At 45.0% G+C, this 15,896-nt stretch overlaps 1 protein-coding gene across 1 annotated transcript in view; it reads right to left on the bottom strand.

The window, feature by feature from the left end:
* Window positions 1-284: 284 nt before the first annotated feature.
* The window catches only part of SIRAL2 (SIR2 antiphage like 2), an 822,333-nt gene continuing 806,721 nt past the window's right edge, over window positions 285-15,896 (bottom strand). Inside the window, exons 12-13 of the mRNA XM_085615425.1 lie at window positions 741-815; window positions 285-385 (exon numbers count right to left, since the gene is read on the bottom strand). Of these exons, the coding sequence (XP_085471551.1) occupies window positions 285-385; window positions 741-815 (176 nt within the window). The remainder of the gene's footprint in view (window positions 386-740; window positions 816-15,896) is intronic.

Here is a 15,896-nt window from a genome sequence, read left to right as displayed (position 1 = left end):
GGGTTTAATTGGAGCCGAAATATGCATGGTCTTGAAAGGTTCAGCAGGTTAAAGGTGTAAATCTGCATGCATCCTCTAGAGAAGGGGACTTATTAGCACCCACACAGGCATGGTACTGAAAGGTACAAAGGTTTAACAAGTATGACCCTGCATGCACCTTCTAGCACAGAGGATTGACAGGATCTCCTGTATCCGGAGGTCACAAAGGTTCATAAGTTTTAGGATGTGAGGAGATACATTTTTCATATACCTTTCTTTTTGTATCAACAATTGGGAATTTGTTTTTATAACTGCTTAAAGCACACTGTAGCCTTAGCATTAGTGTCTATCAGTAGTTTCAGCTGTACAATCTGTTCTTTCATCCCTTTGACTGCATGGAGAAATACTGTATGAATGAAAAACCGAAATAAATATATGGAATTTAGCATGACATGTTACAAACAACAGGGGGCGCAGCACTGTTTTGTCGATATGTCAGTTTATATATCTTATAGTATTTATATTTCGGCGGACGGGATATCCGTCATCAGTGTGACGGAGCAGCCAGTCCGTCGAGATCTAAATTAGGCCTTTTGAGTATTTTCCAGACTTGCTGGCTATAGAGTGTCGGTTTTCTTTTACTGGTGTGAACCTGGATGCACCCTCTGGAGAAGGAATTTCATGGAAGAGACACATGCAAGGAATGAGAACACTGCAAAGTTTATGTTTATGATTATAAGAAATACTTCTAATACATTTACCATCATCAGCCTGGCAGAATGCTTTTGGTGAATCTTTCACACTTTTTCGTTTGGTATCTGTTGAGCAGGCGGCCCCTACAAGAGAAATAATGAAATATAATAATAGTGGGAAGAGAATGTGAAAATCTGCAGCTGCTTTAATTGAAGTATGGCGTTGACATATTTTACCCACACAAATTAGCCTGGTTCTGTTAGTGTCATGGGCTCTGCTGTGATCCTTAGTAAAACCCCAGGCCAGACTTACTGGAGCCATGGGCTCAAGATTGTGGAAGCACTGGTTTTGGGTAGCATTCAGAGGGCTGAGTTGCTGGAGTCCAGAGCTCAGCTGGCACAGCTGCTGGTGGGGTCTAGGGTCCAGGGCACCGAGCTATGATGTTGCTTGAGGGGTGTCATTGGACATGAGGAGTGGACATAAGATGTTATGATATGTTTATAATCAGTATCATGAAGGAGGCGCCCCTCCCGAAGCTTCCTTCTAAAACGAGGGACAGCGGTCAGCAGTGCATTCCTGGAGGGCAGAGCCCTCCCCTGGCAATATTCAGTGATCCTCTTGTTCAGATATATGGGTCCAGTATTGTAAAAGGCGTGATACGCCATTGTTAAGGCTTTGAACGTCACTCTCATTCCGACTGGCAGCCAGTGCAGTTTTTTCCCAAAAGTGGGACACAGACGAGTGTTTAGGCAATTTGAACAGCAGTCGGATTATTGCTGTGCCCTGCACCATCTGCAAGAGCTCCAAGAGATGAGGTCCGCCCTGGGAGGGGGGGCTAGTACCTCCCTTCCCTTGAAAATCACGCCAGGCCCTCTCACCATTATGTTAAGGAGTGGGCCTGCGGGTGGGGTCCCTAGGGTCTAACAAAGCTTGAGGAGGGGCCACAAAGCCCCTCCCTTTTCAAATAAATAAAGCCATGGGCGATAATGTCCCCAGGGCCTAATGGGAATACCCTTGGGGATGATGTCCATTGGGCCAGACCCTGTGGCCAGCCCCCACTGGGCACGGCCAAAGGCCGTCAGCAGTTTTGATTTTGGCTGCATGTGGGGGGGGTGCGGTGGCTGGCCTTGTGACCAACCCCCCTGCCATGCACGACCAAAGGCCCTGCGCAATGGGGAATTGGCGGCCATGACAAAGGTCAACCCCCCACTGTGCACGGACAAAAGCTGTGCGCAGCGCAGGTTTGCTGCTGCTGGCTGATGATGGGTGATATCCCGAAAACGGTCCTAGGATGCTTGTTTCTGGGCCGGGGGGACCCAGCTTGGCAGTTCGGGCTGCACTGTTCCCATGAGAAGCAGGGTTAAGACTGATTTGCATATGGCTGGGCCCAAACAGGGGTGGCGTAGCAAGCTAAAGAACGATGGATTTAACCCAGATCTCTTCACTGGGGGTGGATGTTTGATGTAGTCAGCATTCCATCCATCATTTGTTGCCGCAGCACTTTTCGCCCTAATTTCGGATGGGTATGCCAAGATGTGGTTCCCTTACTCGCTGTGCCACTGGATTCAATCTAGCCTGGTTGATGAGGGATTATGACCCCAAACCAGTCCTAGGAATCTTGTTTCCGGTCCAGGGAGAACCCTCCTTGACAGTTTGGTCTGGACTGTACCCATGAAGGGCAGGGTCATGACTGATTTGCATATGGCTGGTTCCAAACTGGGGTGGTGTAGTGAACAAAAGAAAAATGGATATAACCCAGATCTCTTAACTGGGGTGAGTGTTTGATTTATTCAGCATTCCATCCATCATTTGTTGCCGCAGTACTTGCTTGTGGAAGGCATAAGAGTTTGAGGTACAACTCCATCCGGTATATAGACAAGAGATATCATCATCTAGATACGAGAAAATGGGGATCCAATGACAGACATCAGTACAGTGGTCAGATAACCGCATGTTACCAAGGACACATTGCTCTTGTTGTAGGTTTTCATTCAGGAACAAATCTACTGGATTATGAGAATTGCAGTCCTGGCTCACTTCATTTAAACCAACAGAAAAGCCCAGGACTAGAGCACTGTGTCCCTACTTACATGGAGTCATCTAACTGTCTTAGGCATCAGAAGTAACAGGAAAGGTCGGTTACCCAGTAGAGGGCTTAAAATACACCAAGACCCACCCAAGGCAGCAGGCCTGGTGTGTGGCAGAGTGGGAGAAAGCGGTATACCATCACACAATATTCTTTTAGAGATAATAGCAGCTATCACGACCATAGCAAAAGGAGGATTGAGTGCAGACAAAGCCCCTCACACACAAACAGCTGCAGTGGTGTTTGTACTGCACGTCTCTTGTTATGGGCAATTTTAATTGAGTTTCTTGGCGCTGTTTAGGAACAGAGTTTTGACTTGCGAGTCAAGAATCCTTGAAAGCAGCATTAGCATGAGCAAACTTCAAAGGCTGATGCAGCTCACTAAGTCCATGATATGGATATAATATTTCTGTGGTCGTCACAGCTTAAGTATGCTGTGCACATTGCAGAAAATAGCATTTTTGAACATATTTCTGTAGATGGTACAATTTAAGAGAACTAATCAAGTGTCTACATATCACAGCAATGTAGAATACCTCTAGAGGGTGCTTGTGATATGCAATGGAATTATGTAACAAAATTAATGTTGTATTAATAAAAACCATACCAGGACAGACATTCATGTTTCTTGCAACACAAAGATGTTATTCCGGCCACTGGCTGACTCTGTGGTAAGATACACTGGTAGGAATTAACGGTCTAAGATAACCAATCAAAGACTTGGTGGCAGACTCTCTTCTCGATTATTTGGTAGAATAAGTGACGGTCTGCCCAGACTCCAGCAGCAGACACGCTGCCACAGTGCTACCAGAGTGCTGACGCCCCGCTGGTACTGTGTCATGACAATCTGTTCACTTTCAAAGAGGCAGAATGCAGGGGAGGGCTACAGCCACTGTATTACCTGACAAACAGGTGACCTCTTCGAACTGGACTATGATAGGTAGCCGCATAGGAAGTACAGCACAGTCACCATCAGCACTTAACAATAATTTTCAAAGATCAAGATGACCTCTGGAGTTGTGTGCACTGTAAAAGCTCTGAAATGCATGACCTGTCCTGACTAATTAAACGGACTGTAGTGTGACTGGTACAATTCAGTGCAATAACAATTGAAATGATCTGGATCACTCCAGCTGAGCCCGCTGCTGCACCGTCCCAAGCTCAGCCTGAGCAGCCAGTCAGCAGAGCTGTAATGGGCTCAGAGTCAGCAGTGACATGAAGCTCTAAAGTAACTAAATATAGTAGAATAAAGTACTTGTGTTGTAGAGATTCTACGTAAACACAGAACTATGCGCAGGATTATAGGACCTTTGTGTATAGGGACTAAGTCTTCCTACCACCTTAGTACCCCCGAGACCCGGACCGACTAGCTATAGTATCTCACTTGCACTCCCAGAGAAACAAATGATTAGACACCCCAGAACACAACACTCCCAGATCTCTCAGGAATCGCGGTAACAAGACACACCGTGTTGCTCGCACTCCTGTACATGTCTATAATAAGAACTTAACGAGACAAGAAACAGTTTAAAATATCTATTTTAACTAACATGCTCTAACATGCAGTATAAGTGCCACGACAAGCAGGAAAATGCATAGCACACATATCGTCAGCATAGCAGCTAGTCCATAAATCATGAAGGGATATATCATCATGGAAAAACAAGAGAGCCTAACCTCCCACCCCTTGCTAATAAGCAGTATTAATATATATTAGAAGATCTCTGGGCTTTGTCAGGAGATCTTAGCCTATAGAAGGTAGATCTACATCATAGGTGATGACTCGCTCTTTTCCCTGGAAAGGTCCCTCGCCAAGTGTGTGCTACCTATTCGTGTATTTTAATAAAACCAAAGTACGCTTATCCAAACAACAGCTGCATCTGAATGTTTTGCCTAAGGGCTAAGGCCTGGCCAGAACAAAATAACAAGGGGCATTGTTGTTCGACCTTACACATACTGTTCAGTCAAAATCCCAGGAACATGCAGAAAGTGAACACAGCAATGAGTTCTCATGTGAAAGCAGCCATAGAAAATATTGCAAAAATAAAGACGTGTAGTAACGTGCACAAAGCAGCAGGCAGGCTGCAACCTTCTCATGCTAACTTAGTGAAGACGACAATGTCCCTATGGGCCACTTGACACCTGAGACTAGTGACAGTCTGGCAGAGAGAGTGAGCAACGGTACAGCCCAGCATCATGAGGCTCTGCAGGCACCAAGCTCTCTCCGGCAGCCTCAGTCCAGACTCAAGCGGCATATCTTGATGAGAGGCTGCAGGCACCCAATGGCGGCACAACAGATAGGGGTGCGAGGAGTAGTGGCAGGCTCCAGTCAAACTTTACGACATATGTCATAACTCCCGCCTGCTCTCGTGCCGCGGGCAGCCTGGCTCAGCAACGGCATTGGGAAAATCATGGGACACATTGTTGCAGTGAGTCTCCGTAATGCCCTCATGTCTCGTGAATCATATGCCGTGGTGATTGGAGCCAGCGAGCACAATTGAGCCACCCCCTCCCACGGGCCTACAGCAGTAAGAGTCTGTCAGTTATCAAACACTCTGCGGCTGTGAGAGCAACACGGACCGTGCACAACTTTGCTCACTGCTAATAGCAGCACTCTGGCTTCACAGCTTCAGGAGGCGCTATACATGTGTGACTTTGCTTTTCAGTGCGGTGATGCCGCCCATCCACTGAAATGCGTTAGTCTAACCTCTGATGTGTGTTACGTGGCAAGGCTGGCAGAAGTAACTATAACTTGTGCCCCACCATGCACTGCTCATGACATCACATATGGTATCACTATGATATGTTCTATGACATGATTTATGACATCACTGATGACATTTCAAAACATCACTGATGACATCATCTAAGCTTCTTTTGTACACATTGCTGTTTAAATGGGTATATTATTAGAAATATGAAAGTAACTGAAAATAGCTCCGAGTGATATGAAGCATCATTACTGCTATCATACATACAACCCCCATTGGTAACGCAAGCTTGTGTTATTTGCAACATTGACCCTATTGCCATTCACTTCATGTGACTATAAAGTTAAAGTTGTCCCTGACAAATTCACCTAACTATAACGTTACTTTAACCTTTGGTTTTTTCAATGAATTTCTAAGATTTTTTCACACGTAACTATAATGTTAATTTAATCTGGTTTTTCAAATAATATATATATATATATCATCAGGAGGAAACAGCAATAAAAAATTGATTTGCCTGCAGTTTGGTGGTTCGTGGTTCCTTTGTTGCAGAAGCGAGCACTAACAACGCTGTGAGCAGATGAAGGATCTCTTGCGATTTCTATATATATATTCACTGAAAAAACCATAGGTTTCACACACGTTATAGTTACGAATTAGCATTTAAAAAACCTTGCAAATTCACTATAACTCACGCGACCGCAATCCTCTGCTGATGACGTAAGATATTACATCACTGTATTTAGACACTTATTTACCCATGTCTTCTTCCATTAATCTTTAGCTATACATATATTACAAATATTTATTTTTCATAAAGACACATATGTCATCAGTGATGTAATATCTGACGTCATCAGCAGAGGATTGCGGTCGCGTGAGTTATAGTTGCCTGCACTAACTATAACGGGGGAATTTCATTGGTTTTTTACAAGTGAAATGTCCAGCTAACTATAACATGTGTGAAACCTATGGTTTTTTAAGCGAATTTGCAAGGTTTTTTAAATGCTAATTCGTAACTATAACGTGTGTGAAACCTATGGTTTTTTCAGTGAATTTGTACGGTTTTTTAAATGCTAAGTTATGTATTTATTAATTTTTTTTCAGGTTTTTCACCGTGCGCGCACCGTGCGCTTCGCGCTCCGTGCGCGCGCTGTGGGCACTCGCAGTTCGTGCCGTGCGCGCGCGGTGCACGCACCTCGCAGTTTTATAAAAAAAATAATGTTTTTTTCTCCTTTGGGGGTCCGTCTGTGACCCCCTGACCAAGGCTAGGGGGTCAGTAACTGTCCACTCTGCCCCCTTTTCACGTTCTCCACCTTTTTTTTTCACCCCCTCAGACTGCGAGAGACAAAATGGCGGCAGACACTTCCTGGTTTCGACCGATTCGAATGTTTACCGACATCTAACAACCAATCAGAATTGCGCTCGCGCACGGCAGGGTGCGCGCACAGTGCGCGCACGGTGCGCGCGTGTAGATATTGATATGCTTTTAAATGCTATTTTCTCAGGAAATACTGAACAGATTTACACCAGACCTGCAAAAGGCACTTCCTTGACCTTATGGCTACCTCTCTGCCAAATTTCACGTAATTCTGTTGAGCCGTTCGGGCTGTAGCTGCGACTAAAGGTCCTATGGAAAAATGCATGGGGAAAACCAATTTTTTTTGGGGCACCCCCTTTTTCTCGGCCCCCGCTTGACGAATCACCCCGAGACTTTCAGGGTAGGAGCTGAACAGAGCGCCCCATTAGTTTTGAAAATTTCGCGAGGATTCGTCTACTGGTGCCAAAGTTATTCAAAATAGAATTTTGAGATTTACTATGGAAACTAGGTTGTAACTATAACTATCTACTGGCGACCGCCAGTACATAATATGTATATATATATATATATTCAGTGATGTCACTGACCATCACATGAGTGATGTAATATGTGACGTCATCAGCAGTGCATTGCGGGGGCGCGAATTATAGTTAGCTCAGCTAACTTTAACCGCTGAATTTCTCTGATTTTGTACGAGTGAAATGTCAGCACGTCCCCAGGAGGGCGATCCCCAAGCAGGGATCCACCCACTAGACACCAGGGAGGGGGGAGCGGCCCCTTAGGCAAGGGCTTTTGCTCCCCCCAAATATTTTTAGAGTCATTTAGTCTTTTTGCTCCCCCCTGGGGGGCAGATGGGGGCAGCAGCCCCCAATCTGCCCCCCCGGGGGGGCAAAAAGCCCACTAGACACCAGGGATATTTACTTTGGGCAAATAATTTATTAGGGTGGGGGCTGCCCATGAAGGGCATGTCCATGCCCCCAACCCGCATAATGTAAAGCCTTTCTGCCCCCCCTGGGGGGCAGTTGGGAGCAGTAGCCCCTAATATGCCCCCCCGGGGGGCAGAAAGCCCACTATACGCCAGGGATAAATTTTTTCTAATAATTTGTGGTGGGGGCTGCCCAATATGGGCATGCCCAAGCCCCCACCCCCTCCCCGCAAAAATTACAGCCTTCCTGCCCCCCCAGCGGACAGATGGGGCAGTAGTCCCCAATCTGCCCCTCCGGGGGGCAAAAAGCCCACTAGACGCCAGGGATTTTTTTAGGCAAATTTTAATTAGGGTGGGGGAATTGGCATGCCCGTTTTGAACAGCCCCCACCCTAATTAAAATTTGCCCCAAAAAATCTCTGGCATCTAGTGGACTTTCTGCCCCCCTGGGGGGGCAGATAGGGGCAGTAGCCCTCAATCTGCCCCCCTTGGGGGGCAAAAAGCCCACTGGACGCCAACGATTACGCTGGCTTTTTTTATGTGTGGGGGTGGGGGCTGCCCAGAATGGGCATACCAATGCCCCCACCCCCCAAAAATAGCCACAGTGTTTCTGCCCCCCTTGGGGGCATATCGGGGCAACCCCCTCCCCCCGATGCCCCCCCCGAGTGGCAGAAAGTCAACTAGGCACAGAGTTGTTTTTAGCAATATGCCAACGTTTTGAGCCCTTGCCTACCGCGGGTACTTGGGCCTCCCACACAAGTGAGGCACCATTTTTACCGGGAGACCAGGGGGAACGCTGGGTGGTGGTAAATTTGTGTGAGCCCGGTGATGCCACAACTTTCCCACACCAAAATGTGTGAAAAAAGTGATTTTTTCAGCTAAAATTGAGGTTTGCAGGGGATTCTGGGTAAGTAAACATTGGGGGATCCACGCAAGCCATACCTCCCTGGAAGCCCCCGTGTGTCTAGTTTTCAGAAATGTATGGGTTTGGTAGGTTTCCCTAGATGGCCGCCGAGCACCGGGCCAAAAACCCAAGTGACCCCCCTTGCAAAACCAGGTGGTTTTGCGATAGGCCATTTTGATGTCGCCTCACTATGTTTTGGGCCCTTGCCTGTCGCGGGTACTTGGGCCTCCCACACAAGTGAGGCACCATTATTACCGGGAGACCTAGGGGAACGCTGGGTGGTGGTAAATTTGTGTGAGCCCGGTGATGCCACAACTTTCCCACACCAAAATGTGTGAAAAAAGTGATTTTTTTCAGCTATAATTGAGGTTTGCAGGGAATTCTGGGTAAGAAAATGCTGGGGGATCCATGCAAGCCATACCTCCCTGGAAGCCCCCGGGTGTCTAGTTTTCAGAAATGTGTGGGTTTGGTAGGTTTCCCTAGATTGCCGCCGAGCACGGGGCTAAAAACCCAGGTGACCCCCGTTGCAAAACCAGGTGGTTTTGAAATAGGCAATTTTGATGTCGCCTCACTACGTTTTGGGCCCTTGCCTGTCGCGGGTACTTAGGCCTCCCACACAAGTGAGGCACTATTTTTACCGGGAGACCTGGGGGAACGCTGGGTGGTAGCAAATTTGTGTGAGCCCGGTGATGCCACAACTTTGCCACAGCAAAATGTGTGAAAAAAGTGATTTTTTCAGCTAAAATTGAGGTTTGCAGGGGATTCTGGGTAAGGAAACGTTGGGGGATCCACGCAAGCCATACCTCCCTGGAAGCCCCCGGGTGTCTAGTTTTCAGAAATGTATGGGTTTGGTAGGTTTCCCTACATGGCCGCCAAGCACCGGGCCAAAAACCCAAGTGACCCCCCTTGCAAAACCAGGTAGTTTTGCGATAGGCCATTTGGATGTCGCCTCACTACGTTTTGGGCCCTTGCCTGTCACGGGTACTTGGGCCTCCCACACAAGTGAGGCACCATTTTTACCGGGAGACCTGGGGGAACGCTGGGTGGTGGTAAATTTGTGTGAGCCCGGTGATGCCACAACCTTCCCACACCAAAATGTGTGAAAAATTTGATTTTTTCAGCTTAAATTGAGGTTTGCAGGGGATTCTGTGTAAGGAAACGTTGGGGGATCCACGCAAGCCATACCTCTCTGGAAGGCGCCGGGTGTCTAGTTTTCAGAAATGTGTGGGTTTGGTAGGTTTCCCTACGTGCTGGCAGAACTAGGGTTCAAAAACTACAGGTAGGCACTTTGCAAAAAAAAAGGTCATTTTTCACTGCAAAATTGAGGTGTGACCACGTTGCGTTTTGCGCAGTTTCCTGTAGCGGGCACTAGGCCGACCTGCCCAAGTGAGGTATCATTTTTCTTGTAGGACTTTGGGGAACGTGGGGTGGGTGGAAATTTGTGGATCCACGCAGATTCCAGAACTTTCCATCACAGAAATGTGGGGAAAATGTGTTTTTTTGGACAATTTTTTACGTTTGCAAGGGATTCTGGGTAACAGACCCTGGTGGGAGGCACTCAAGTCACCCCATCCTGGATTACCCTGGGTGTCTAGTTTTCAAAAATATACGGGTTTGCTAGGTTTCCCTAGGTGCCGGCAGAGCTAGGGTTCAAAAACTACAGCTAGTCACTTTGCCAAAAAAGGGTCCTTTTTCACTGCAAAGTTGAGGTGTGACCACGTTGCGTTTTGGGCCGTTTCCTGTCGCGGGCACTAGGCCGACCCGCACAAGTGAGGTACCATTTTTCTCGTAGGACTTTGGGGAACGCGGGGTGGGTGGAAATTTGTGGCTCCACGCAGGTTCCAGAACTTTCCATCATAGAAATTTGGGGAAAATGTGTTGTTTTTGACAATTTTTTAGGTTTGCAAGGGATTCTGGGTAACAGACCCTGGTGGGAGGCACTCACGTCACCCCATCCTGGATTCCCCTGGGTGTCTAGTTTTCAAAAATATATAGGTTTGCTAGGTTTCCCTAGGTGCCGGCAGAGCTAGGGTTCAAAAACTACAGCTAGTCACTTTGCCAAAAAAGGGTAATTTTTCACTGCAAAATTGAGGTGTGACCACGTTGCGTTTTGCACCGTTTCCTGTCGCATGCACTAGGCCGACCCGCACAAGTGAGGTACCATTTTTCTTGTAGGACTTTGGGGAACGCGGGGTGGGTGGAAATTTGTGGATCCACGCAGATTCCAGAACTTTCCATCACAGAAATGTGGGGAAAATGTGTTTTTTTGGACAATTTTTTACGTTTGCAAGGGATTCTGGGTAACAGACCCTGGTGGGAGGCACTCAATCACCCCGTCCTGGATTCCCCTGGGTGTCTAGGTTTCAGAAATATATAGGTTTGCTAGGTTTCCCTAGGTGCCGGCAGAGCTAGGGTTAAAAAACTACAGCTAGGCACTTTGCAAAAAAAGGGTCATTTTTCACTGCAAAATTGAGGTGTGACCACGTTGCGTTTTGCGCCGTTTCCTGTCGCGGGCACTAGGCAGACCCGCACAAGTGAGGTACCATTTTTCTCGTAGGACTTTGGGGAACACGGGGTGGGTGGAAATTTGTGGATCTACGTAGATTCCAGAACTTTCCACCACAGAAATGTGGGGAAAATGTGTTTTTTTTGTCAATTGTTTAGGTTTGCAAGGGATTCTGGGTAACAGATCATGGTGGGAGGCAGTCAAGTCACCCCATCCTGGATTCCCCTGGGTGTCTAGTTTTCAAAAATGTATAGGTTTGCTAGGTTTCACAAGGTGCCGACAGAGGTAGGGTTCAAAAACTACAGCTAGGCACTTTGCCAAAAAAGGGTCATTTTTCACTGCGAAATTGAGGTGTGACCACATTGCATTTTGTGCCATTTCCTGTCGCGGGCAGTAGGCCAACCTGCACAAGTGAGGTACCATTTTTCTCATAAGACTTTGGGGAACACGGGGTGGGTGAAAATGTATGGATCCACGCAGATTCCAGAACTTTCCACCACAGAAATGTGGGGAAAATGTGTTTTTTTTGTCAATTTTTTAGGTTTGCAAGGGATTCTGGGTAACAGATCATGGCGGGAGGCAGTCAAGTCACCCCAACCTGGATTCCCCTGGGTGTCTAGTTTTCAAAAATGTCTAGGTTTGCTAGGTTTCCCTAGGTACCGGCAGAGCTAGGGTTCAAAAACTACAGCTAGACTCTTCGCAAAAAATGTGTAAATTTTCATTGTGAAAATGTGTTTTGTTCACGTTAGGTTTTGAGCAACTTCCTGTTGTGGGCACTATGCCTACCCACATAAGTGAGGTACCATTTTTATCGGGAGACAGATTTGTAAAGCAACTGTTATTACCTATTGATTTTGATGCATTTCTCCCTTCTAAATGAAAGACATTGTGTAAAAGAAAAGTCCTTTTGAAAAATGACCAATAATTCTCATGCTAGTATGAGTATTCCCAATTTCGAAAATGTGCAAATATGCACTGTTTCTAAACTCTGTAATTTGTTCCCATTTCAGAAATACATAGGTGTCTTTCATACCGATTTTTCCATGTATACATTTTCCCACAATAATTGCTATATACCCGGAACATAATAAAAAACCATTACAAAATACTGCTCAGTTTTTTACTCTGGGTTTGTTGGGCTCTTGGTGAACCTACAAGTCCTATATATCCCCACAACCAGGAAGGTCCAGTGGATGTAATGGTACATTGCTTTCAAAGAGATGTCATAATTAGAAGAAGTTACAGGTGAAAACGTTGACACGAAAGGCTGCTTTTTTCAACTAATTTTTAATTTTTCCTATATTTAACTGGTAGTTTCTATAAAGAAACCTTGATGGATCCACACAAATGACCCCTTGCTGAATTCAGAATTTTGTCTACTTTTCAAAAATGTATAGCTTTCCAGGATCCATTATTGCTTTTGTACCCATTTCTACCATTAACTGGAAGGAGGTTGAAAGCACAAAAAATAGCAAAAATAGGGTATGTCCCAGAAAAATGCCAAAACTGTGTAAAAAATGTTGGTTTTCTGACAAAATTCTGTCATTCCCTAAAAGCTGGAGAAATGGTGATTTCAGCCCCACAAACCCTTTCTTGATACCATTTGCAGAGAAAAACCCAGACGCTTTCATTTGCAGCCAGTGTTTCCCATTTTTCACAAAAAAACATTTTGCTGTATTTTGACTAATTTCTGGGAACCCTCTAGGAGAATCCACATTTCCTGGGTACCTTTAGAATCCCCATTATGTTGGAAGAAAAGGACGCAAATTTGGCGTGCATACCTAATGTGGTCAAAAAGTTACAGGGGCCTAAGCGCGCACTACCCCAAATAGCCCAAAAAAGGATTAGCACAGGAGGGGAAAAGGCCTAGCAGCGAAGGGGTTAAAGACATTGCTGTAGAAATGGAAAAAGACTTTGTCCCTTTCTATCTCGGCATGGAGGGCACTGTTCTAATCCTATGCTTAAAGACTTTGATAGAAAAGCAGACATTTGAGTTGAGCAATTCTAGAGTGTTGCTGGTGTTGAGAGTGCTCTATACAGGAGCTGCTTTCCACCTAAACTTGAGAACTACCCAGAGCTCTCTGCTTCTTTTTTGCATAATGTATGCATCACTCTATACCTGAAAGGCTATTGTTTTGACTTATACTGGGTGCTCTCTTGTGTCTGGAAAAAGCTATACCTCTCAGAAAAGTTCTAAGTAGAGCGAAACACTGTGTCAGGGGTTGCTTTTACTCATTTCAGGTTGGCATTTTACCAATTGAAATCTGTAATACTGTGCCTGGAGTGGTAATTGGATTTTGTCATTTTACAGCTCGGCAAGGACAGCACTATGCTAGTCCTATGCTTAAAGACCTTGCTGTAGGAATGGCAAAAGACGTTGTCCCTTTCTATCTCGGCGTGACTGGCACTGTGCTCATCTTATGCTTAAAGACTTTGATAGAAAAGCAGACATTTGAGTTGAGCAGATCTAGAGTGTCGCGGGTGTTGAGAGTGCTCTATGCAGGAGCTGCTTTCTACCTAAACTTAAGAACTACCCAGAGTTTTCTGCTTCTTTTTTGCATATAATACATATATATATATATATATATATTCACTGAAAAAACCATAGGTTTCACACACGTTATAGTTAGGAGTTAGCATTTAAAAAACCTTGCAAATTCACTTAAAAAACCATAGGTTTCACACATGTTATAGTTAGGTGGACATTTCACTCGTAAAAAACCAATGAAATTCCCCCGTTATAGTTAGTTGAGATAACTATAACTCGCGCGCCCGCAATCCTCTGCTCATGACGTCACATATTACATCACTCATGACATGGTCAGAGGCATCACTCATGACATCACTGATGACATCATCCTTGTGATAGAGTGGCGGTCGCGCTAGTTATAGTTATATTAACTAACTATAACGGGGGAATTTCATTGGTTTTTTACGAGTGAAATGTCCACCTAACTATAACATGTGTGAAACCTATGTTTTTTTAAGTGAATTTGCAAGGTTTTTTAAACGCTAATTCCTAACTATAACGTGTGTGAAACCTATGGTTTTTTCAGTGAATTTGTACTGTTTTTTAAATGCAAAGTTATTTTTTATATATTTATTTTACAATAAACTACGTATTAAAATATTATTATTATTTTTTTTAATGGTTTTTCACCGTGCGTGCACGAATCCTCGCGAACTTTTCAAAATAGGTGGGGCGCTCCGCTCCGCTCCTACCCTGAAAGTCTCGGGGGGATTCGTCAAGCGGGGGCTGAGAAAAAAGGGGGGTCCCAAAACGCGTTTTCCCCATGCAATTTTCCATAGGGACCTTTAGTCCAAGGTACAGCCCGAACGGCTGAACAGAATTTCTTGAAATTTGGCAGAGAGGTAGTCCTCAGCTCAGGGAAGTGCCTTTTGCAGGTCTGGTGTCAATCTGTTCAGTAGTTCCTGAGAAAATCAAAAGTAAAATCATATATATATGTGGGCGGAGCCTAACCACACATCTCATCCTGAGATCTGATTGGCTGTCAGCACTTCATCCAAGAAGTGTTGGCAGCCATCTTGGGACCAATATACATGATAGCACCTCATTAACAAGCATTGCAGTTAATAGAAGGTTTTAAGACTTAAGTTACATTATAAATCATTTGTTGATGGTACCATGGATGTATGACGTTACAACGCACACTTTTACAACGCATGCACTTACAACGCATTTTTTACAACGCATAATCCATTACAACGCATGACTTTACAACGCAGTACACTACAACGCATTTTTAAAAAATACCTTTACAACGCATTACCATTACAACGCATACTACCTTTACAACGCATACCATTACAACGCATAATATTAAATTACATTTAAGGTAAGTATTAGATAGTATAGGGGTAAAAATTACTATTCTAACTCCAGGGGGTGCAACAGTAAGGTAAGTGTTGGATAGTGTAGGGGTAAAAATTACTATTCTAACTCCAGGGGGTGCAACAGTAGGGTAAGTGTTGGATAGTGTAGGGGTAAAAATTACTATTCTAACTCCAGGGGGTGCATCAGTAGGGTAAGTGTTGGATAGTATAGGGGTAAAAATTACTATTCTAACTCCAGGGGGTGCATCAGTAGGGTAAGTGTTGGATAGTATAGGGGTAAAAATTACTATTCTAACTCCAGGGGGTGCATCAGTAGGGTAAGTGTTGGATAGTATAGGGGTAAAAATTACTATTCTAACTCCAGGGGGTGCATCAGTAGGGTAAGTGTTGGATAGTATAGGGGTAAAAATTACTATTCTAACTCCAGGGGGTGCATCAGTAGGGTAAGTGTTGGATAGTATAGGGGTAAAAATTACTATTCTAACTCCAGGGGGTGCATCAGTAGGGTAAGTGTTGGATAGTATAGGGGTAAAAATTACTATTCTAACTCCAGGGGGTGCATCAGTAGGGTAAGTGTTGGATAGTATAGGGGTAAAAATTACTATTCTAACTCCAGGGGGTGCATCAGTAGGGTAAGTGTTGGATAGTATAGGGGTAAAAATTACTATTCTAACTCCAGGGGGTGCATCAGTAGGGTAAGTGTTGGATAGTATAGGGGTAAAAATTACTATTCTAACTCCAGGGGGTGCATCAGTAGGGTAAGTGTTGGATAGTATAGGGGTAAAAATTACTATTCTAACTCCAGGGGGTGCATCAGTAGGGTAAGTGTTGGATAGTATAGGGGTAAAAATTACTATTCTAACTCCAGGGGGTGCATCAGTAGGGTAAGTGTTGGATAGTATAGGGGTAAAAATTAC

The sequence above is a fragment of the Triturus cristatus genome, chromosome 7 (genome assembly GCF_964204655.1).
Source record: "Triturus cristatus chromosome 7, aTriCri1.1, whole genome shotgun sequence".
Classification (NCBI taxonomy): domain Eukaryota; kingdom Metazoa; phylum Chordata; class Amphibia; order Caudata; family Salamandridae; genus Triturus; species Triturus cristatus.
The sequence above is the reverse complement of the archived record's forward strand: the minus strand, read 5'-3'. Positions and strand labels throughout refer to the sequence as shown.